The following is a 25,345-nucleotide window of genomic DNA, read 5'->3' as shown; positions in this document are numbered from 1 at the left end:
GCTGAGAATGAAGCGTTTAACCGATTCTGATGAAAGTCACATGTCAATGTTTGGCTTGGTCACAAGATGAGGATTTTTTTGGTGTGTTTTGTTGCTTTCATCAGTCTGATAAATTGTCAGATTCCACCGGTAAGCTTTTCTTAAAAAAGAATAACTCAGTTATTTGCAAAATTCAGTTTATTGTTCGAGTATTACTTATAGTATTACGCCAACAAAAGTAAACGATAGCTAGTAATCTAGCCAGAGTTTCCTTTGGCCCTGGGTAAACATCTCAAAAAAAAAAAAAAAAAAAATGTATGGTAGGAGTTATGTCACTCCCGACGTTTTCCTGTTGTAGTGCGCTCTGGCCCTACACCAGACATATAGCCTATATAGCTAGCAGTTCAATAAGAAAGTAATGGATGCAGACTGAAAGCCCTATCCATTTATCATAAATAACAAATTATAAATTTAATATAAATATGATACTTCAGTGCGGTAAACAGCTTTAGGAATTGACAATATAAATACTACTACTATGTTCATCAAGTTACTTATTGATATTTTCTAGTACAGGAATTATGATTCCTCTTCATTGGACTCAATTTTGGCACTGTTTGTATTTCTGTCAATTGCCTGTAGTTGATGTATAACTCTTGATATTTCCATAGTCTGTCTAGTCGATTCTTGAATGTGTTTGTGTTAGGGGAATCCGCCGGCTACTTTTCAGGTAGATTATTCTAAACTTTCCAGACTCTGTGGGAGAAAAAGTTCCTTCTGAGACTTGTTTTTGGTCTTTGTGGGTAGATTTTCCTTGAGTTTGTCCTGGAACTGGTTTATAACGGCTTTGTCTCAATGCATAAGGATGTTTGTTTCTTGGTTAAAAGTACCACTTAGGATCTTGTATATCTTATCAATATGTCTCCTCTAATCCTACGGAATGAGAGGGTTGGCAAGTTAATAAGTTCCTATAATCTCTCCTCATAAGTAAGATTCTTCAGGCCTGGTAATTGTTTTGTTGCTGCACTCCCTCTAGTTTCTCAATGTCCTTCATTTTTATTGGTGACCACACTGAACTGGCAAAGTCTAGGTGAATTCTTACTAATAATTATATATAGGTATAAAGGATTTTCTATCCATAGATGATGGCAAATATAGAATTGGCTTTATTTACTTTCTCGCTTATGTGGTCCTCGTATGTAAGATTAGAGTCCACTGTTATACCAATGGTTATACCAATGTGGAGGGCGTATCAACAACGCACCATTCCTAAAGATTACAAATATCCGTTATTGCTACCAGGAAAACACAAACTAACAAAAAGGAACTGCCATATTCTCTATTGCTAAACCTATAGCTTTAATATTGTTGGTTTTCTTTCAATTAAAGTTGAAGCTTTAGACTAAATGGCCGCTGCATCCTATGGGGCTCTCATAACTGATTTGGTTTATTATTTCCTCTTCATTTGTCACAATCAGACAAGTATATTGGGATTGTAGATATACATGTACATAAATAAATACAGGTCCATCAGTAAGCCTACAAAACCATAGAAAGAATATTATCCTGTCTTGACAACAACAACACAGGTTCTTTAATCCTATAGAGAAAAAGATGTTGGAGTTAATGTAGACTCTGAATTAACTTTTGAAAACCATATTGGTGAAAAAGTGAAAAAAGCAAACCAGATTTTCAGACTCTTGAGAAGAACATTTAATTTTATGAACTTCAAGAAATCTACTATGTTATACTCAATGAGATGAACCCAAAGTACAGAAACACAGGACCGCAATAAACAGAGGTTCAGTCTAAGTTCCTCTAGTGTGTCTGAACTTTTGGACCATTTAAAAACTGCACCCTAGCTGTAGAGTACATAGCCTGAATGATTCTATGTTTGTCCCATGTTACAAAATTTGTGGCAGTGGTGGAATTTTAGTTCTATACCCTCAAAACCTTTACCTTTTTCATTTCAGTTTACAGAAGAATGCGTTGATAATGCTTATCCGCCACCAGAAAGGTAAATGAAGCAGCAATATGCATATGAATTAGTTTGATTTATATATATACACTATTTGTATGTAGAAAGATGTTAATTTTATCTCCTTCAGAATCAGATCATAAGTAATTATATCCCCGCAACAAGGTTAGGGGGGGTATACTGGAATCACCTTGTCCGTCCATCAGTCTCACAAAATTTGTCCGGCTATGCATTCGCTCATTTCTTTATGGATTTCACTCAAATTTGGTATATAGTTAGAAGACCATATGAACTTGTGTTCCCTATAGTGATTTTAACAGAGTTATGCCCCTTTTTCATACAAAATGTGTCATAATTTTGTCCGGCTATGCATTCACTTAGTTTTTGATGGATTTTCTTGAAACTTTATACAGAGTTGAAGGATGGCATAAAGTTGTGTCTCCAGTAACGGCTTCTTCCGAAAAAAACCTTTTTACAGAGTTATGTCCCTTTATGTAAAAAAAGGTTACTAGCTTGTCCGGCTATGCATTTGCTTTGTTTTCAATGGATTTTACTGAAATTTGGTATGTAGTTAGAGGACCCTATGAGGCTGTGCTAGCTATGCAAAGATTTGGCGAATTACCAGTTCTAATAGAGTTATGCCCCTTTTTCTTTTAAAAACGAGCAAAATTTTGTTCGGCTATGCATTCACTTAGTTTTTGATGGATTTTCTTGAACCTTTTTACAGAGTTGAAGGATGGCATGAAGTTGTGTCTCCAGGTACGGCTTCTTCCGATAAAACCCTTTTTACTGTGTTATGACCCTTTATGTAAAAAATGGTTACTAGCTTGTCCGGCTATGCATTTGCTTTGTTTTCAATGGATTTTACTAAAATTTGGTATGTAGTTAGAGGACCCTATGAGGCTGTGCTAGCTATGCAAAGATTTTGCCAAATTACCAGTTCTAATAGAGTTATGCCCCTTTTTCTTTGAAAACGAGCAAAATTTTGCCTGTCTATGCATACACTTAGTTTTGGATGGATTTTCTTGAAACTTTATACGGAGTTGAAGCTACGGACCACATGGAATTTTGCCGCCAGGAACAGCTTTTTCCTATAAAACCCAGAGTTATGACCCTTTATGTAAGAAATGGTTACAAGTTTGTCCCGCTATGGATTTATTTTGTTTTTTGTAACAATGTCTTTCTCATTTGAGCTCATTTGCCTAAACATAGAATATATTTGATTTGGTTATAGTACCATAAATAGGCAGCTTCACAAAGTATCCAAACCAATCATGGAAAAGCGGGGGGTATACTTGTCACCCCCTCGGTGACAGCTCTAGTTGTAAATGTATTTCCATCATAATATATATAACATGACACCCAGGGTAAGTTGTATAAACATGACACCCCTGGGTAAGTTGTATAAACATGACACCCCTGGGTAAGTCATATAAACATGACACCCCTGGGTAAGTTGTATAAACATGACACCCCTGGGTAAGTCGTATAAACATGACACCCCTGGGTAAGTCGTATAAACATGACACCCCTGGGTAAGTCGTATAAACATGACACCCCTGGGTAAGTCGTATAAACATGACACCCCTGGGTAAGTTGTATAAACATGACACCCCTGGGTAAGTTGTATAAACATGACACCCCTGGGTAAGTTGTATAAACATGACACCCCTGGGTAAGTTGTATAAACATGACACCCCAGGGTAAGTCAATAAACATGACACCCCTAGGTAAGTTGTATAAACATGACACCCCAGGGTAAGTTGTATAAACATGACACCCCTGGGTAAGTCATATAAACATGACACCCCAGGGTAAGTTGTATAAACATGACACCCCTGGGTAAGTTGTATAAACATGACACCCCTGGGTAAGTCGTATAAACATGACACCCCAGGGTAAGTCAATAAACATGACACCCCTGGGTAAGTTGTATAAACATGACACCCCTGGGTAAGTCAATAAACATGACACCCCTGGGTAAGTTGTATAAACATATGCTGCCCTAGCTGTCTTCATTGTCCAGATTTATTAGGTCATCTGACCCGAAGGGTCAGGATGACCTATAGTCATCATGCTTCGTCCGTCGTCGTGCGCCGTCCACCGTCCGCTGTCTGCCGTCTGCCGTCCGCCGTGCGTAAACTTTTCACATTTCAAACTTCTTCTCAAGTTCCACCAGTGGGATTGAGCTGAAACTTGCCTGAAATGATCCTGAGATGGTCCTGACCAAGTGTTGTTATTTTTCGGGTCGGTCCGAAATCCAAGATGGCCGCCATAGCCGCCATTTTGAAAACACATCTTAAACTTCTTCTCATGTTCCACCAGTGCTATTGAGCTGAAACTTGCCAGAAATGATCCTGAGATGGTCCTGACCAAGTGTTGTTATTTTTTGGGTCGGTCCGAAATCCAAGATGGCCGCCATAGCCGCCATCTTGAAAAACACATTTTAAACTTCTTCTCAAGTTCCACCAGTGCTATTGAGCTGAAACTTGTCTGAAATGATCCTGAGATGGTCCTGACCAAGTGTTGTTATTTTTCGGGCCGGTCCGAAATCCAAGATGGCTGCCATAGCCGCCATCTTGAAAAACACATTTTAAACTTCTTCTCAAGTTCCACCAGTGCTATTGAGCTGAAACTTGTCTGAAATGATCCTGAGATGGTCCTGACCAAGTGTTGTTATTTTTCGGGCCGGTCTGAAATCCAAGATGGCTGCCGTGGCCGCCATTTTGAAATACACATTTTAAACTTCTTCTCAAGTTCCACCAGTGCTGTTGGGCTGAAACTTGCCTGAAATGATCCTGAGATGATCCCCACCAAGTGTTGTTATTTTTCGGGCCGATTCGAAATCCAAGATGGCCGCCATAACCGCCATCTTTAAAAACACATTTTAAACTTCTTCTCAAGTTCAACCAGTGCTGTTGGGCACAAACTTGCCAGAAATGATCCTGAGATGATCCCCACCAAGTGGTGTTATTTTTCGGGCCGATTCGAAATCCAAGATGGCCGCCATAACCACCATCTTGAAAAACACATTTTAAACTTCTTCTCAAGTTCCACCAGTGCTGTTGGGCTGAAACTTGCCTGACATGTTCCCGAGAGGATCCTGACCAAGTGCTGTTATTTTTTGATTGGTCTGAAATCCAAGATGGCCGCCATGGCCGCCATCTTAAAAACAACTTTTTAAACTTCTTCTCCAGTTCCATTGGTGCCATTGAGCTGGAAATGGGTGAGGATGTTAAGGAAGGAGGGCCAACAAAGTGTTGTTATTTTTCGGGCCGATTCGAAATCCAAGATGGCTGCCATAACCGCCATCTTTAAAAACACATTTCAAACTTCTTCTCAAGTTCCACCAGTGGGATTGAGCTGAAATGATCCTAAGATGGTCCTGACCAAGTGTTGTTATTTTTCGGGTCGGTCCGAAATCCAAGATGGCCGCCATAGCCGCCATTTTGAAAACACATCTTAAACTTCTTCTCATGTTCCACCAGTGCTATTGAGCTGAAACTTGCCAGAAATGATCCTGAGATGGTCCTGACCAAGTGTTGTTATTTTTTGGGTCGGTCCGAAATCCAAGATGGCCGCCATAGCCGCCATCTTGAAAAACGCATTTTAAACTTCTTCTCAAGTTCCACCTGTGCTATTGAGCTGAAACTTGTCTGAAATGATCCTGAGATGGTCCTGACCAATTGTTGTTATTTTTCGGGTCGGTCCGAAATCCAAGATGGCGGCCATAGCCGCCATTTTGAAAAACACATTTTAAGCGTCTTCTCAAGTTCCACCAGTGCTGTTGGGCTGAAACTTGCCAGAAATGATCCTGAGATGATCCCCGCCAAGTGTTGTTATTTTTCGGGCTAATTCGAAATCCAAGATGGCCGCCATAGCCGCCATCTTGAAAAACACATTTTAAACTTCTTCTCAAGTTCCACCAGTGCTGTTGGGCTGAAACTTGCCTGAAATGATCCTGATATGATCCTGACCAAGTGTTGTTATTTTTCGGGCCGGTCCGAAATCCAAGATGGCTGCCGTGGCCGCCATCTTGAAATACACATTTTAAACTTCTTCTCAAGTTCCACCAGTGCTGTTGGGCTGAAACTTGCCTGAAATGATCCTGAGATGATCCCCACCAAGTGTTGTTATTTTTCGGGCCGATTCGAAATCCAAGATGGCCGCCATAACCGCCATCTTTAAAAACACATTTTAAACTTCTTCTCAAGTTCAACCAGTGCTGTTGGGCAAGTACTCAAGTTCAACCAGTGCTGTTGGGCACAAACTTGCCAGAAATGATCCTGAGATGATCCCCACCAAGTGGTGTTATTTTTCGGGCCGATTCGAAATCCAAGATGGCCGCCATAACCGCCATCTTGAAAAACACATTTTAAACTTCTTCTCAAGTTCCACCAGTGCTGTTGGGCTGAAACTTGCCTGACATGTTCCCGAGAGGATCCTGACCAAGTGCTGTTATTTTTTGATTGGTCTGAAATCCAAGATGGCTGCCATGGCCGCCATCTTAAAAACAACTTTTTAAACTTCTTCTCCAGTTCCATTGGTGCCATTGAGCTGGAAATGGGTGAGGATGTTAAGGAAGGAGGGCCAACAAAGTGTTGTTATTTTTCGGGCCGATTCGAAATCCAAGATGGCTGCCATAACCGCCATCTTTAAAAACACATTTTAAACTTCTTCTCAAGTTCCACCAGTGCTGTTGGGCACAAACTTGCCAGAAATGATCCTGAGATGATCCCCACCAAGTGTTGTTATTTTTCGGGCCGATTCGAAATCCAAGATGGCCGCCATAACCGCCATCTTGAAAAACACATTTTAAACTTCTTCTCAAGTTCCACCAGTGCTGTTGGGCACAAACTTGCCAGAAATGATCCTGAGATGATCCCCACCAAGTGGTGTTATTTTTCGGGCCGATTCGAAATCCAAGATGGCCGCCATAACACATTTTAAACTTCTTCTCAAGTTCCAACAGTGCTGTTGGGCTGAAACTTGCCTGACATGTTCCTGAGAGGATCCTGACCAAGTGTTGTTATTTTTTTATTGGTCTGAAATCCAAGATGGCCGCCATGTTCCATTGGTGCCATTGAGCTGGAAATGGGTGAGGATGTTAAGGAAGGAGGGCCAACAAAGTGTTATTTTTTGGCCTCGTAAAATCATTGACTTGGCAGCCATGGCGGCCATTTTGTTACATGATTGTGCAATCATGGTTTTCCTGAACAATGCCTATTCAAACATCTTCTCAAATTCCACCAGTGGGATTCAGCTCTAACTTACCAGAAATTATCCTTAGATTGTCCAGACCAAGTGTTGTTATTTATTGGGTCAGTCAGAAATCCAAGATGGCCACCATGGCCAACAGTGCCACTATATACTTGCTACAGAGAATACATACTACAATAATATAAGGGTTTTAATTTAGAGTCAGATGACCGTTAAGGCCCCTGGGCCTCTTGTTGTAGTTATTAATTTGATTTATTTGTAGCCGTAAAGTGCCTTCATACGTGGTCAACCTTGACCTCCCTGCTGCCCAAAGATGGACACATGTAGTGAAGAACAAAGGACCTGAGGTAGTTGTATGTCAATCTATAAGCTGGTTATAGTAGGAGGTAAAGGTATAATTAACATGATATCCAGTACTAAGTATTATTGTAATGTAGTGTGTATGCCAGCTATGGTACTTTGTATATTGTATGAACATTGTCTCTGAATCGTCCAAAGTGCCGGTTAACATTAATATTGTGTTTTGAAGCTGGATCATGATGTACTGTAGATGAAAGTGTGCCATCTCATAAAAAGAATTTTGTATAATTACAGATTAAGAAGTTACTGGATGAGTTCAAGTCGTTCATCAGTGACATTTTTAATGGATCCCAGGCTATTGTCAACTTCATTGACAAAGAAGGGGTAAGTGACAAAAGATTGTTTAAATGAAGCGAAGAAATATTTGTTGATTCTCTATTTTAGAAAATCAACTCAATTTAATTAAAATTTGTATAGGTTACTGGATTTCCATATGTTTGTCAGAGCTGTAGTGTCATTAGTTTTGTTATTCAATTACATATGTCCTTAGCCTGCCTTTGATGAGACATTACCACAGCCGTTTGCTGATGAAATGAGAGGGATTGCAAACGCCACTGGTCTGAAACTGGGTAAGTTCCTGGAGCTTATGTCTGAAACATCCAGATCAATTTACATGAAAAGTTTATGGTGTTGTTACACTTGAATATCCAGATCAAATTAAATTAAAATTTTAAGTGTTAATTGGTAAAATAAAATATCCAGATCAAATAACATTAAAATTGTTAGTGTTAATTGGTAAACTAAAATATCCAGATCAATTTACATTAAGATTTTACAGTGTTGTAACATTGGACGTGCTGCTACAAGATTTAAGTAATAAACATTAAACATTCACAGTTATAACTACCATTTACATGAAGTAACATATTTCTGATACTTTGGTATCTACACGTATAAAGCAAACATAAGATTATATGATGAGGTAGTTTTTAGTAAGTCTGTTCCATTAAATACAGTATACAGATACTGTGTCCATTCAATTATCTGTTGTGTAACTTTAATAATTAACTTTCATTTTTTAGGAGAAATTGTTTTCTTCAATATCTTCTACGAGTTTTTTACTGTCTGCACATCCATAGTTGCACAGGATCCTAAAGGTGAGTGAAGGATTTTTAGGTCACTTGAGACAAAGTCTCAAGTGACCTATTCTAATTGCCTTTTGTCCATCGTCGTGCGTCCGTAAATAATTTACATGTACATTTTCAACTTCTTCTCCAAAACCGCTATACCAAATTCCATGAAATTTGGCAGAAAGCTTCTATGGCTGAAGGTCAACCAAAATTGTGAATTATATGGTCCCCACCCCCCAGGGGCCCGAGGGATGCAGGGCAAAAAAGGTCAAATTGACTAAAACTTCAAAAATCTTCTTCTTTACTCCGAGATATGGTGGAATCAAACATTCTTCATAGATGGAAGGGTCTTAAGGTGCTTTACCAAATTTGTGAAGTCCATTAAAACTTGGTTAACATTATCAGCATGGGATGACTGTTTGTTGGTATGCACATGTTGGCCCTGACTGACCCCCAGGGCCTAAGGGCGGGGCCAAAAGGGTCAAATTGACTTTACTAAAATTGTGAATTTCATGACCCTGGGGTCTCACATTTGCCCCTGGGGAGGGGGTAAACTTTACTATAGTTTATATTATGAAATCACATTTTTGACAATTATTTGTTGGATTTCTATTGGAATTCATTATAACCTGGTTAACATTATCAGCATGGGATGACTTTGTTGGTACTTGTATGCACATGTTGCCCCTGACTGACCCCCAGGGCCTAGGGGTGGGGCCAAAAGGGTCAAATTGACTTTACTAAAATTATGAATTTCATGACCCTGGGGTCTCACATTTGCCCCTGGGGAGGGGGTAAATTTTACTATAGTTTATGGGAAATCACATTTTTGACAATTTTTTGTTGGGATTTCTATTGGAATTCATTCTAACTTGGTTAACATTATCAGCATGGGATGACTGTTTGTTGGTATGCATATGTTGGCCCTGACTGACCCCCAGGGCCTGGGGGCAAATAGTTTATATAGGGAAATCACATTTTTGACAATTATTTGTTGGATTTCCATTGGAATTCATTCTAACTTGGTTTACATTATCAGCATGGGATGAAAGCTTAATGGTATGCTCGTGTTGGCCCTGACTGACCCCTTTAACTGATGGGTTGGGCCAAAAAGGGTCAATTAAATTAACTGAAATAATTCAAATCTCAGGGAACCGTTAAGGCCCATGGGCCTCTTGCTTATCTTGGCTATACAGTTTACATACAGTTATAAGTTTACTACTTTATTTTGAATGTCTACAGAAACCAAATTGCTAAACGTTTCCAAAATTATATTACTGATTATAATTCTGAAAAAGTTTAGCCCAATATAGCCTGTTGTTAGATGATTGTGTTGATAACTCAATGGGATTCTGTGTTGATGACTCAGTGGGATTCTGTGTTGATGACTCAATGGGATTCTGTGTTGGTAACTCAATGGGATTCTGTGTTGATAACTCAATGGGATTCTGTGTTGATGACTCAGTGGGATTCTGTGTTGATGACTCAATGGGATTCTGTGTTGGTAACTCAGTGGGATTCTGTGTTGATGACTCAATGGGATTCTGTGTTGGTAACTCAATGTGATTCTTTATTTATAACTCAGTGGAATTTTGTGTTGATAACTCCATGGGATTCATTTTACTATGAATAAGATACTTCCTTGGCAATCATAGTACAATTTTCTATCCAACATGTCATTTGTCAATTTTTACTTGAAATAAGCTTCGTCGGAAAACTAAAACTGATACATGTAATTTAATTGATTTTGCCTTTATTTCAGGTACACTTTATCATGCAAGAAATCTTGACTTTGGTCTTTTTCTTGGGTAAATATTATTTCTTCAGGGTATATATGCTTGATTAAGGCTAATAACTTTGTTTTTCAGATAAAAAAAAACATTGAAATTAAAAATTTTTTCATCTTATTTTATGTGCATACATGCCTTATAGTAATCACTGTCTGTCAGTACTTTTATTTACGTACTATAACTTTGAGTTTCTTTGGGCCAATTAAACTCAAACTCCATAAAGTGCTTTCTTATTTAAAGTGCTTCCTTGTGATTGCTTTCCTGTGTCAAAGGTCAAAGATCAATGTCACTGACAGTGTAAGATCTGTTCTGACACTACTGTATGTGACAGTGTAAGATCTGTACTGACTACTGTATGTGACAGTGTAAGATCTGTACTGACTCTACTGTATGTAACAGTGTAAGATCTGTTCTGACTCTACTGTATGTGACAGTGTAAGATCTGTACTGACTCTACTGTATGTGACAGTGTAAGATCTGTCTGACTCTACTGTATGTGACAGTGTAAGATCTGTTCTGACTCTACTGTATGTGACAGTGTAAGATCTGTACTGACTGTACTGTATGTGACAGTGTAAGATCTGTCTGACTACTGTATGTGACAGTGTAAGATCTGTGCTGACTCTACTGTATGTGACAGTGTAAGATCTGTCTGACTCTACTGTATGTGACAGTGTAAGATCTGTACTGACTCTACTGTATGTGACAGTGTAAGATCTGTACTGACTCTACTGTATGTGACAGTGTAAGATCTGTACTGACTACTGTATGTGACAGTGTAAGATCTGTCTGACTCTACTGTATGTGACAGTGTAAGATCTGTACTGACTACTGTATGTGACAGTGTAAGATCTGTACTGACTCTACTGTATGTGACAGTGTAAGATCTGTACTGACTCTACTGTATGTGACAGTGTAAGATCTGTACCGACTCTACTGTATGTGACAGTGTAAGATCTGTACTGACTCTACTGTATGTGACAGTGTAAGATCTGTACTGACTCTACTGTATGTGACAGTGTAAGATCTGTACTGACTCTACTGTATGTGACAGTGTAAGATCTGTCTGACTACTGTATGTGACAGTGTAAGATCTGTACTGACTACTGTATGTGACAGTGTAAGATCTGTACTGACTACTGTATGTGACAGTGTAAGATCTGTACTGACTACTGTATGTGACAGTGTAAGATCTGTACTGACTCTACTGTATGTGACAGTGTAAGATCTGTACTGACTCTACTGTATGTGACAGTGTAAGATCTGTACTGACTACTGTATGTGACAGTGTAAGATCTGTACTGACTCTACTGTATGTGACAGTGTAAGATCTGTCTGACTCTACTGTATGTGACAGTGTAAGATCTGTACTGACTCTACTGTATGTGTGACAGTGTAAGATCTGTACTGACTACTGTATGTGACAGTGTAAGATCTGTCTGACTACTGTATGTGACAGTGTAAGATCTGTACTGACTACTGTATGTGACAGTGTAAGATCTGTACTGACTACTGTATGTGACAGTGTAAGATCTGTACTGACTCTACTGTATGTGTGACAGTGTAAGATCTGTACTGACTACTGTATGTGACAGTGTAAGATCTGTACTGACTCTACTGTATGTGACAGTGTAAGATCTGTACTGACTCTACTGTATGTGACAGTGTAAGATCTGTACTGACTACTGTATGTGACAGTGTAAGATCTGTACTGACTCTACTGTATGTGACAGTGTAAGATCTGTACTGACTCTACTGTATGTGACAGTGTAAGATCTGTACTGACTCTACTGTATGTGACAGTGTAAGATCTGTACTGACTCTACTGTATGTGACAGTGTAAGATCTGTCTGACTACTGTATGTGACAGTGTAAGATCTGTACTGACTACTGTATGTGACAGTGTAAGATCTGTACTGACTCTACTGTATGTGTGACAGTGTAAGATCTGTCTGACTCTACTGTATGTGACAGTGTAAGATCTGTACTGACTACTGTATGTGACAGTGTAAGATCTGTACTGACTCTACTGTATGTGACAGTGTAAGATCTGTTCTGACTCTACTGTATGTGACAGTGTAAGATCTGTCTGACTCTACTGTATGTGACAGTGTAAGATCTGTACTGACTACTGTATGTGACAGTGTAAGATCTGTACTGACTACTGTATGTGACAGTGTAAGATCTGTACTGACTACTGTATGTGACAGTGTAAGATCTGTACTGACTACTGTATGTGACAGTGTAAGATCTGTCTGACTCTACTGTATGTGACAGTGTAAGATCTGTCTGACTACTGTATGTGACAGTGTAAGATCTGTCTGACTACTGTATGTGACAGTGTAAGATCTGTCTGACTCTACTGTATGTGACAGTGTAAGATCTGTCTGACTACTGTATGTGACAGTGTAAGATCTGTACTGACTACTGTATGTGACATTGTAAGATCTGTACTGACTCTACTGTATGTGACAGTGTAAGATCTGTCTGACTACTGTATGTTACAGTGTAAGATCTGTCTGACTACTATATGTGACAGAGTAAGATCTGTACTGACTCTACTGTATGTGACAGTGTAAGATCTGTCTGACTACTGTATATGTGACAGTGTAAGATCTGTTCTGACTCTACTGTATGTGACAGTGTAAGATCTGTACTGACTCTACTGTATATGACAGTGTAAGATCTGTCTGACTCTACTGTATGTGACAGTGTAAGATCTGTACTGACTCTACTGTATGTGTGACAGTGTAAGATCTGTCTGACTACTGTGTTACAGTGTAAGATCTGTACTGACTCTACTGTATGTGACAGTGTAAGATCTGTCTGACTACTGTATGTTACAGTGTAAGATCTGTCTGACTACTGTATGTTACAGTGTAAGATCTGTACTGACTCTACTGTATGTGACAGTGTAAGATCTGTACTGACTCTACTGTATGTGACAGTGTAAGATCTGTACTGACTCTACTGTATGTGACAGTGTAAGATCTGTACTGACTACTGTATGTGTGACAGTGTAAGATCTGTACTGACTCTACTGTATGTGACAGTGTAAGATCTGTACTGACTCTACTGTATGTGACAGTGTAAGATCTGTACTGACTCTACTGTATGTGACAGTGTAAGATCTGTCTGACTACTGTATGTGATGGTGATCTGAGAGACCTTATTGTAGCTGATATTGTTGTAGTTGGGATATAAAGAACAACACCTGGGCAGTAACAGAGCTGCTGAGACCCTTGGTGATCATTGTGGATTTCCAGAAAGGAGGCCAAACTGTCTTCAAATCCGTCAACTTTGCAGGATACATTGGCATTCTGACAGCTATCAAACCTGTAAGTACAGTATGGTTGTTTATAAGTACAGTGTGGTTGTTTGTAAGTACAGTGCGGTTGTTTGTAAGTACGGTGTGGTTGTTTGTTAGTACAGTGTGGTTGTTTGTATGTACGGTGTGGTTGTTTGTAAGTACGGTGTGGTTGTTTGTTAGTACAGTGTGGTTGTTTTTAAGTACAGTGTGGTTGTTTGTAAGTACAGTGTGGTTGTTTGTATGTACAGTGTGGTTGTTTGTAAGTACAGTGTGGTTGTTTGTAAGTACAGTGTGGTTGTTTGTATGTACAGTGTGGTTGTTTGTAAGTACGGTGTGGTTGTTTGTAAGTACGGTGTGGTTGTTTGTAAGTACAGTGTGGTTGTTTGTAAGTACAGTGTGGTTGTTTGTAAGTACAGTGTGGTTGTTTGTAAGTACAGTGTGGTTGTTTGTAAGTACAGTGTGTTGTTTGTAAGTACGGTGTGGTTGTTTGTTAGTACGGTGTGGTTGTTTGTAAGTACGGTGTGGTTGTTTGTAAATACAGTGTGGTTGTTTGTAAGTACAGTGTGGTTGTTTGTAAGTACAGTGTGGTTGTTTGTAAGTACAGTGTGTTGTTTGTAAGTACGGTGTGGTTGTTTGTAAGTACGGTGTGGTTGTTTGTTAGTACAGTGTGTTGTTTGTAAGTACAGTGTGGTTGTTTGTTAGTACAGTGTGGTTGTTTGTAAGTACAGTGTGGTTGTTTGTAAGTACAGTGTGGTTGTTTGTAAGTACAGTGTGGTTGTTTGTAAGTACGGTGTGGTTGTTTGTAAGTACGGTGTGGTTGTTTGTAAGTACGGTGTGGTTGTTTGTAAGTACAGTGTGGTTGTTTGTAAGTAGTGTGGTTGTTTGTAAGTACAGTGTGGTTGTTTGTAAGTACGGTGTGGTTGTTTGTAAGTAGAGTGTGGTTGTTTGTAAGTACGGTGTGGTTGTTTGTAAGTACGGTGTGGTTGTTTGTAAGTACAGTGCGGTTGTTTGTAAGTACAGTGTGTTGTTTGTAAGTACGGTGTGGTTGTTTGTAAGTACGGTGTGGTTGTTTGTAAGTACAGTGTGGTTGTTTGTAAGTACAGTGTGGTTGTTTGTAAGTACGGTGTGGTTGTTTGTAAGTACAGTGTGGTTGTTTGTAAGTACAGTGTGGTTGTTTGTAAGTACAGTGTGGTTGTTTGTAAGTACAATGTGGTTGTTTGTAAGTACAGTGTGGTTGTTTGTAAGTACAGTGTGGTTGTTTGTAAGTACAGTGTGGTTGTTTGTAAGTACGGTGTGGTTGTTTGTAAGTACAGTGTGGTTGTTTGTAAGTACAGTGTGGTTGTTTGTAAGTACGGTGTGGTTGTTTGTAAGTACGGTGTGGTTGTTTGTAAGTACAGTGTGTTGTTTGTAAGTACAGTGTGGTTGTTTGTAAGTACAGTGTGGTTGTTTGTAAGTACGGTGTGGTTGTTTGTAGGTACAGTGTGGTTGTTTGTAAGTACATTGTGGTTGTTTGCAAGTACAGTGTGGTTGTTTGTAAGTACGGTGTGGTTGTTTGTAAGTACAGCTACAGTGTGGTTGTTTGTAAGTACAGTGTGGTTGTTTGTAAGTACAGTGTGGTTGTTTGCCATACAGTCAGGGAATCCTTAGTAGCGTCAGATTTACACAACAAGTATTTTATTAGCTAACCTGCCAGAAAGGCAAGTGAGCTTATGCCGTGGTGCGGCGTCCGTTGTCTGTCTGTCCGGCCGGCGTCAAATTTTTATTTTTTGATAAGTACTCTGTATAACTAAAGTTATTTAAATGTGTGTTACCCTTGCTGTTTGATGTATATTAATATGAAAATGTTAATAAAATTAATGGGGAAGGATCCTTAGATTGATTTTGAAAAGAAATTCAACATTTTGTCCTTTTTTTCAGAAATTATTTACACTTACTATGAATGAGAGATTCAATAAAGATGGTGGCTACATAGGTAAGTATATACATAGTTTTAATCCACCTGTCAGTCAGTCATTTGGTCAGACCGTCCCATTTATTTTGATCCCCTGTCAGTCTGTCATTTGGTCAGATCGTCCCTGTTTGTTTTAATCCCCCTGTCAGTCATTTGGTCAGACCGTCCCTGTTTATTTTGATCCCCTGTCAGTCAGTCATTTGGTCAGACCGTCCCTGTTTATTTTGATCCCCTGTCAGTCTGTCATTTGGTCAGACCGTCCCCATTTATTTTGATCCCCTGTCAGTCTGTCATTTGTTCAGACCGTCCCTGTTTATTTTAATCCCCTGTCAGTCAGTCATTTGGTCAGACCGTCCCTGTTTATTTTAATCCCCTGTCAGTCAGTCATTTGGTCAGATCGTCCCTGTTTATTTTAATCCCCTGTCAGTCAGTCATTTGGTCAGACCGCTCCTGTTTCAACACAATATCTTGAGTTATAAGTATTGGACTGATCCCTGTTAGACTTCAATGCTTTTTCACAGAAACTGATTGCTTGGGATTGCTTTTAAGGTCCTAAGGTCAAAAGCCGAGGTCACTGTTACTGAAAATAGGTATTTGGTTTCTGCCCATTATTTCAAGTTCTGTGTGAAATATTTCTCTCAGACTTAATCCATTGCTTGCTTTATTGGTCCTGACATTAGATCTTTTTGGCCAGTTTCACTAAGACTTCTTCATGTACTTCCAAAATTTTAAAAATTGCAAGCTAGGATTTGCTTGACCGCCTGATGACCTGGTGATATCTATTACAGGACTGATGGTATATTGTGACTGTCTGATGACCCAGTGATATCTATTACAGGACTGATGGTATATTGTGACTGTGTGATGACCTAGTGATATCTATTACAGGACCGATGGTATATTGTGACTGTCTGATGACCTAGTGATATCTATTACAGGACTGATGGTATATTGTGACTGTCTGATGACCTAGTGATATCTATTACAGGACCAATGGTATATTGTGACTGCCTGATGACCTAGTGATATCTATTACAGGACCAATGGTATATTGTGACTGTCTGATGACCTAGTGATATCTGTTACAGGACTGATGGTATATTATGACTGTCTGATGACCTAGTGATATCTATTACAGGACTGATGGTATATTGTGACTGTCTGATGACCTAGTGATATCTATTACAGGACTGATGGAGTGGATCCTTGGAGAACGTACGGGGCAATGGATGGGCTTCCTGACAAGACAAGTAATGGAGTCAGCCTCTGGCTTTCTGGAGGCAAAAGTAATGTTGTCAAATGAAGAGATGCTGGCCCCAGCCTATTTCATACTTGGTGGCAATAAAACCTCAGGACTTTATCAACAGGTATCATTATTTAATTACAAATACTTGATTCGTAACACATCGTGGGGCACTTTCTGACAGTATACTAGTAACTATTGATGCCGGTCAGTTAGATAACCATTACTACCCCATACTTGCCAACTTTTTAAAATTCTCATGGGGGAGAAAGTGCGTGAGCGACATTTTTGACCGGAAAACACATTTCACGCGCGACACATTTAGCAAACAAAAACTAAGGGGAGATAATTTGCTATTGGAAAATAAATTCCTTGCATGAACACTTAAACTTCCTTCCCTCACTGAAAAAAAGGGGGGGGAAAACTTATTTCAAGCTTGGCCAATGATCTTTTTTATTCAAGTTTGGAAAGATAATTATATAAGCAACATGTTACAAAAAAATAGCTGCAAAATTACATCATTTTTAATTATTTCTGGAAATGATTTAACTCACCAGGTAGATATGTTATGAAAATTATGTTGTAAGATAGATGTCAGTCAATTAAATGCAAATTATCACAATGATATCACCTTCTATCTAGCTTTAATTTCTCTCCAGCAGTAAACTTCAAAAGAAAATACCTAAAATGTCACGATAAATATCTAGAGTACAATATAATATCTGAATGAAATTTCAAAAAAAAAAAAAAAAAAAAGGGCTGTACCAGCAGTTGTAATCAATTTAGGCTTACAACTCAGTACTTTGTAGGTGGGGACTGATACATATGTACTTAAATTCAAAGTTTCAACATGACAGTATTTAGTTTAAGAAAGTGAGTATTTGTGGACATGTTTTTGTCTTTCAAAATGTGAATTGGGAAAGTTTCTGCCAAAATAAGTCTCTGCTAATTGAAACTAAGTATGCTGATGCTACGGTGATTGAAACGACGTTACCTACCGGTAACCAGGCCTTCGGTCTATATGGTCGTTATTGTGAATTTATTTCCTTGTGCTAATTATCTAAAGATCAGCCAATGTTTAAATGTAGTTAAAATTTCAATAAGTAATCTGTCAAATTTGATACTCCGTTGATAACATTGCCAGTGTTGTTTTCACTTTTTCTGTCCGAGATATACTGTCAAGTAGAGGTCGTTTATGCGCTTGACATCAAAGGCAGTATACGAAGCCATTTACAAGCGTTTAATCAACCATGACTGACCTGCTACAAAACCATCACCACGCGTCCTCAGCTTAATTGGTTTTAATTAATTGTTTATTTATCGGGGTATTGTCACCCTTGCAGTCAGTGAAGTGTCAGAATTTCGTTACGGTCTGTAAGCAGGTCAGTTCACAGACCAATGCCCCACACGTCTTTCACTAGCCAGCAAGCGTTACCTGTCATAGGCCTAAATCAAACTAACAAGATGAATAGGGGCTTCATACGGGGTTATCAAGACATATTCTCCAAAATCGGGAGAATACACTATGTTTTATCTATACGATCGGGAGACGGGGCAGGGAGTCTGGAATCGGGAAATTCCCGACTAAATCGGGAAAGTTGGCAAGTATGCTACCCCCAGGTAGTCCTCTATCAGTCAGACAGGAGGGGGAGGGGAGGACTATAGTTTTTCCCTTCATCTGTTTTGTATACTATGTATGTACGAAACACCAAAGATTGTTTCCACTCTAGCGGCTTCATTCCTGGAGGGATTTTGATTAGACTTAACCCAATAATGAAGGACCATAATTTTTGGACAAGTTTGAGTTTTGCAGTTGTTGTGTCAAGGACAATATCAATTAAAGTGAATTTTTTTATAGAAAATTCTTGTCAGCAGTCTAACGGTATCATTCTTTGAGAGATTTTGATAAAACTTCACAAATTTACAAATTTTAAGGATCATAATAACTCGGACAATTTTGAGTGTAAGGTTGGGTTAAGGTTAAGTCATCATTTCTAAAAAAATGCCTTGTCAGTGCACTAGCAGCTTCATTTCTAATCCGAAGGTTTCTGATGTTTTGTCAGCCATTTTAAAATCTGATATTGGCTAACTAACATTAGCTGCATTATTTATTTTAATGTGAATCAGATGATTAAAGTCTCACAGGAAACTATTTTCCGCATGAAGATTACCTTGTGTCATGTGATCCCTGTCAATACCAAATATGGCCATGAAATGTCTGAGACTAGAAGTTGGATCATAGAATGAGTAAAATGACATATATGTTGACATGTATACCTGTATGGTCAAGTATGTTAAAAAATGACCAATGTTTCCATATATGTGTGTTTTCTATCCACAGGAAGGTATTGAATAGATAGAAACATACACTTAATGCCGACCGGAAGGTGGGTCAGCTTTTCCCCTCGTTTTCACTATGGTAGGAGTTCTGATGTTAGTCAGCCAATATCAGATTTTCGAAAGGACAATAAAACATTAGAAATCTTTGGAATACTTTATTCCTTGAGGGGTTTTTATCAACTCCAGGCAATGATAAAGGACCATGATAATTTGGACAGGTTTGAATTATAAAACTGTTGGGTCAAAGTCAACGTGATGGTTACTATTTTTAGAAAATCCTTTGTCAGCTCTATAGCAGCTTAATCCCTTGAAGAATTTTGATAAAACTTCAGACAATGATAAAGGACCATAACTTCTGGGAAAAGTTTGAATTTCAATGCTGTTGGGTCAAGGTCATCGTTACTACTTTTAGGAAAACCTTGTCAATGCTCATAGTGTCTTCATTCCTTTAGGGATTTTCATCAAACTTCACCCAATTATATATTAGCACCATGATGTATCAGACAAGGTGGTTGTATGCAGGTCAAAGTCACTGTTACTTTTTTAACTTTTTAGGTCACCCGAGACAAAGTCTCAAGTGACCTATTCTAATCCCCTTTTGTCCGCCGTCGTGCGTCGTCCGTCGTGCGTCGTCCGTCCGTAAACAATTTACATTTTCGACTTCTTCTCCAAAACCCACAAACCAAATTCTATGAAATTTGGCAGGAAGCTTCTATGGCTAAAGGTCAACCAAAATTGTAAATTATATGGTCCCCACCCCCCAGGGGCCTTAGGGGCGAGGCCAAAAAGGGTCAAATTGACTAAAACTTCAAAAATCTTCTTCTCTACTCTCAGATATGCTGGAATCAAACACTCTTCATAGATGGAAGGGTCTTAAGGTGCTTTACCAAAATTGTAAATTTCATGACCCAGGGGTTTCACGTTTGCCCCTGGGGAGGGGCTAAACTTTACTATAGTTTATATAGGGAAATCACATTTTTGACTTTAATTTATTTTATTTCTATTGGAATTCATTCTAATTTTGTAAACATTGTCAGCATGGGATGACAGTTTGATGGCATGCAACTGTTGGCCCTGACTGACCCCCAGGGGCTGATGGGCGGGACTAAAAAGGGCCAAATTGACTGAAATTTCACAAATCTTCTTCTCTACTCTCAGATATGATAGAATCAAATACACTTCATAGATGGCTGGGTTTGAAGGTTCTTTACCAAAATTGTGAATTTCATGACCCTGGGGTCTCAAGTTTGCCCCTGGGGCGGGGCTAAACTTTACTATAGTTTATATAGGGAAATAACATTTTTGACTTTTATTTGTTTTATTTCTATTGGAATTCATTCTAATTTTGTAACCATTGTCAGCATGGGATGACAGTTTGATGGCATGCACATGTTGGCCCTGACTGACCCCCAGGGGTTGAGGCATTTTCATCAAACTAAAGACTCTTATTTAGGATCATAATATCTATAAAATATGAGTGTTAAGGTTGTTGGGTCAAGGTCACCATTTCAATTTTAAGTTAGCGCCCTAGCGCTTCATTCCTTAAGGATTTGGATCAAATTTTAGACATGTGCAATTGACCATAATAGCTAGGAGGGGCCGCAAGAGGGACATGTGTTGCTTTTGTAATACTCAGTATGTTTGATTTCTATTATTTTTTTTAGCTTTGTCCCGCTATGAACTAGGCTGTAACTTGTCAACTCCATACCTGTAGTTGTATTAAACTGCCATAATTTCTGTCCTTGATTATTAGGGATGTGTCATCACACGGGCACGAGAATTTGTAGTAGATGTGTGGGACATGGAGAGTGCTAATGGCTGGTACATACTGGAGACCAATTATGACCACTGGTCAGCGCCACTTTTCCTTGACGATAGGCGTACACCTGCTCACCACTGTATGGGCAATATGACACAGCAGGTACTGGTCAATACACTTAGTAGTCAATAAAGAAACATGTTACTGTACTACTGATTCTACCAGTTTTATTGAGTTATGTCCCTTTGTATGTAGGCAGAACCTTTTTGATTTTGCATCTTTTTATCTAAATTAAGTGTTTGTGGTAGAATGTAAATCAGAGTAGACTGATTCTACCAGTTTTATTGAGTTATGTCCCTTTGTATGTAGGCAGAACCTTTTTGATTTTGCATCTTTTTATCTAAATTGTTTGTGGTAGAATGTAAATCAGAGTAGACTGATTCTACCAGTTTTATTCAGTTATGTCCCTTTGTATGTAGGCAGAACCTTTTTGATTGTTTGTGGTAGAATGTAAATCAGAGTAGTCTGATTCTACCAGTTTTATTCAGTTATGTCCCTTTGTCTGTAGACAAAATCTTTTTGATTTTGCATCTTTTTATCTAAATTAAGTGTTTGGGGTAGAATGTAAATCAGAGTAGACTGATCTGAGGAGCATGGATATTTATTAGTCAGCTGCCTGACAACAGTTCCATAACTGTTCTAGATTAAATTTTATATCAATGTAATTAAATGACCACCATAACATGTGGATTGCCTGGTACGTTTGATTGGTGGTTTTAACATGATAAACATTATTCAGACACTATAATTGGGGCTTTGTAGGCAGATTTCAAATTAGAATATTTTGATTTTTGGTGAAGGGGTTAAATGTATTGTTTCAGGGTGTATCAATAAAAGGACTTCACAACGTTTTATCGTCCAGGCCAGTCCTCAATAAGGTATGTACTATATAAATTACATAATTACAATGTATACCTTATTCTCAAATCCGGAGATTTTATTTCTCTACTGTTGTCACGTATTGATCCCCAGACATCTAAGCTTGAAGCATTTTATATGAGTTACAAATCAGAGTAAAATGTTAACATTGATGTGGAAGGATTGCGTTATGTCTGATTTAAAGTGTTAAAACTATTGCTCTACATTTCAGCTAACCACATATACAGCTCTGATGCAGGTAGACAGCGGCCATCTTGAAGTCTGGCTTCAGTACTGTCCTGACCCATGTATTCCATGGTAACTGTCCTGACCCATGTATTCCATGGTAACTGTCCAGACCCATGTATTCCATGGTAACTGTCCAGACCCATGTACTCCATGGTAACTGTCCAGACCCATGTACTCCTGGTAACTGTACATGTCCATTGTAGTATCCAGGATAATGTTGACAGACTTTTGTATCCAGCAGAACACCAACTTACCAGTGATTGATAATTACCTTACCATACATCTCGAACTATAGCTTTTCAAAGCAGTGCTGTGATCTCATTTATATGATATATCCATTCCATCAATACTTGATATTCCTTCTCTATGTGCCTAGTGTGATCCCTGGGATGTGTGGATGTGTGGATGTGTTACTGCAGATTCTGGTTATTTAAACAAAAGCATTGTCTTGATACCATCAGGCACATGTTGTCATATCTTGTCACTGTGGTCACTATATGAATATATAATGACCACGGTTCTATTACATTCATCAACATTTAGCAATTTATTCTATTTTTCATCTTTTTTCACCTTTTTTATAATGACAAAACCATATACAGATACAAAGAGATGACTGTTTGAATTTTGTTAGCAATTGTACAAGTCCTAGAATTTGTTAGCAATTGTACAAGTCCTGGAATTTGTCAGCATAGAATTTGTTAGCAATTGTACAAGTCCTAGAATTTGATAGCAATTGTACAAGTCCTGGAATTTGTCAGCAATTGTACAAGTCCTAGAATTTGTCAGCATAGAATTTGTCAGCAATTGTACAAGTCCTAGAATTTGTCAGTAATTGTGAAAGTCCTAGAATTTGTCAGCAATTGTACAAGTCCTAGAATTTGTCAGCAATTGTACAAGTCCTAGAATTTGTCAGCAATTGTGCAAGTCCTAGAATTTGTCAGCAATTGTACAAGTCCTAGAATTTGTCAGCAATTGTAAAAGTCCTAGAATTTGTCAGCAATTGTATAAGTCCTAGAATTTGTCAGCAATTGTACAAGTCCTAGAATTTGTCAGCAATTGTACAAGTCCTAGAATTTGTCAGCATAGAATTTGTTAGCAATTGTACAAGTCCTAGAATTTGTCAGCAATTGTACAAGTCCTAGAATTTGTCAGCATAGAATTTGTTAGCAATTGTACAAGTCCTGGAATTTGTCAGCAATTGTACAAGTCCTGGAATTTGTCAGCAATTGTACAAGTCCTAGAATTTGTCAGCAATTGTACAAGTCCTAGAATTTGTCAGCAATTGTAAAAGTCCTAGAATTTGTCAGCATAGAATTTGTTAGCAATTGTACAAGTCCTAGAATTTGTCAGCAATTGTACAAGTCCAAGAATTTGTCAGCATAGAATTTGTTAGCAATTGTACAAGTCCTAGAATTTGTCAGCATAGAATTTGTCAGCAATTGTACAAGTCCTAGAATTTGTCAGTAATTGTAAAAGTCCTAGAATTTGTCAGCAATTGTACAAGTCCTAGAATTTGTCAGCAATTGTACAAGTCCTAGAATTTGTCAGCATAGAATTTGTCAGCAATTGTACAAGTCCTAGAATTTGTCAGTAATTGTAAAAGTCCTAGAATTTGTCAGCAATTGTACAAGTCCTAGAATTTGTCAGCAATTGTACAAGTCCTAGAATTTGTCAGCAATTGTAAAAGTCCTAGAATTTGTCAGCAATTGTAAAAGTCCTAGAATTTGTCAGCAATTGTAAAAGTCCTAGAATTTGTCAGCAATTGTACAAGTCCTAGAACTTGTCAGCAATTGTACAAGTCCTAGAATTTGTCAGCAATTGTAAAAGTCCTAGAATTTGTCAGCATAGAATTTGTTAGCAATTGTACAAGTCCTAGAATTTGTCAGCAATTGTACAAGTCCTACAGGACTAATTGGAGGGAGTTATTGAACAGTATTTGAATAGCAGAATTGTCTTGATACTAACTGCAGGCAGGAGAGTGACATACAGGAGATTTAGATAGTGATTACAGACAACAATGAGATGCTTTAGCTTGGCATGTTGACATTTAATGCACATAAAAATGTAATACGCTTTAGCTATTTGATACATTGTGAAAATGGTATGCATGGTTTCAGAATGAATGATATGACGTATTCTTATTGTTTCTTAGTGAAATAGACAAAGCAGTGCGTACAATGCAATATATAGGCTGTGGGAACACTCATTTGTTATATTGTATGTAAATCAAGTGCTTAGTAAGTAAACTGATGTTTTAATTTACTTGAGTCCTCTCTATGTTTCATTCTGTTTAGACTTTTATACACTATGTATCACTTACTCAAGAAAATAAAATCCATTGTTTTTTTTCTGATGTGTGTTTTACACACATTGAGGTGACAAAGCTACCAAATCTTATTACTTACTTACTTTACTTATGACTCTGGTTCCTCTCGGGAACAAAGGACTGCAACAGCACTCCTCCAACAGACACGGTTTTGAGAGACCCTCTTCAGTTCGGCCCCTGTCATACAGGCTGCCTTCATTTCAGCTTCGGTGCTCCTTTGCAGAGTCTGCCTGGATCTGCCATCTTTCCTTCTTCCTTGGGGGTTCCAGTCCAATCCCTTCGGAGTGACGTTTGCTGGTGCTTTACACATTGTGTGACCAATCCACCGCCATTTTCTCTGTTTAGTTTTATTTGAAAGGTCTTCATTAGAGATGACCGCTGGCCACCCTATCAAATCTTATTATAGGTCTGTAATTTACCAAAAGGATAACAATACACGACAAAAGGCAAGTGAAATTAACAGTTAACTGAAATTGAAATTCAGAATCAAATATCAAACATACTGAGTATATTCTAGGTTTGGTTTAATATGACAACACTTTTGCCAAGCTTAATGACAACATTGGTTTAAAAATTAACCATCTGTATTTCAAGTTCAGGCTTAAATCGTAATTGAAAACGTGTGCTAAAATGATTTCACTGATGTTCATATAAAGAGGTGATAATAACACTTGTAATCATTATTGAACAACTTTGAAATTAGTAGAAACTAAAAATGGCCGATAGAAAACGACCTGGTAGGAAGCCCAAAACTAAAAGAAGAAAATAGTTTGTCAAAAACTATTTGGGTTTGCTAAGAACATATTGGCGGATGAGTGTTAAAGCCAACTGGAAAGCTCCAGGTAGAGT

At 38.4% G+C, this 25,345-nt stretch overlaps 1 protein-coding gene across 1 annotated transcript; it reads left to right on the top strand.

The window, feature by feature from the left end:
* The first annotated feature begins 20 nt into the window (after positions 1 to 20).
* LOC117328790 (acid ceramidase-like) lies at positions 21 to 24,562 on the top strand. Its single transcript, XM_033886337.1, has 13 exons — positions 21 to 129; positions 1,953 to 1,996; positions 7,440 to 7,524; positions 7,772 to 7,861; positions 8,028 to 8,106; positions 8,560 to 8,634; positions 10,370 to 10,415; positions 13,591 to 13,735; positions 15,625 to 15,679; positions 16,847 to 17,025; positions 20,995 to 21,162; positions 21,882 to 21,938; positions 22,151 to 24,562. The coding sequence occupies exons 1-13, from the start codon at positions 67 to 69 to the stop codon at positions 22,238 to 22,240; spliced, it is 1,176 nt and encodes a 391-aa protein (XP_033742228.1). The 5' UTR covers positions 21 to 66; the 3' UTR covers positions 22,241 to 24,562.
* The last annotated feature ends 783 nt before the right edge of the window (positions 24,563 to 25,345 follow it).

The sequence above is a fragment of the Pecten maximus genome, chromosome 6 (assembly GCF_902652985.1).
Source record: "Pecten maximus chromosome 6, xPecMax1.1, whole genome shotgun sequence".
Taxonomy (NCBI): Eukaryota; Metazoa; Mollusca; class Bivalvia; order Pectinida; family Pectinidae; genus Pecten; species Pecten maximus.
The sequence above is the reverse complement of the archived record's forward strand: the minus strand, read 5'-3'. Positions and strand labels throughout refer to the sequence as shown.

Coding starts and splice junctions, on each gene's coding strand:
- LOC117328790 (XM_033886337.1), top strand. CDS start 67: ATGAGGATTTTTTTGGTGTGTTTTGTTGCTTTCATCAGTCTGATAAAT. Junction 130..1,952: donor TAAATTGTCAGATTCCACCG/GTAAGCTTTTCT, acceptor TTTTCATTTCAG/TTTACAGAAGAATGCGTTGA. Junction 7,525..7,771: donor TGAAGAACAAAGGACCTGAG/GTAGTTGTATGT, acceptor GTATAATTACAG/ATTAAGAAGTTACTGGATGA.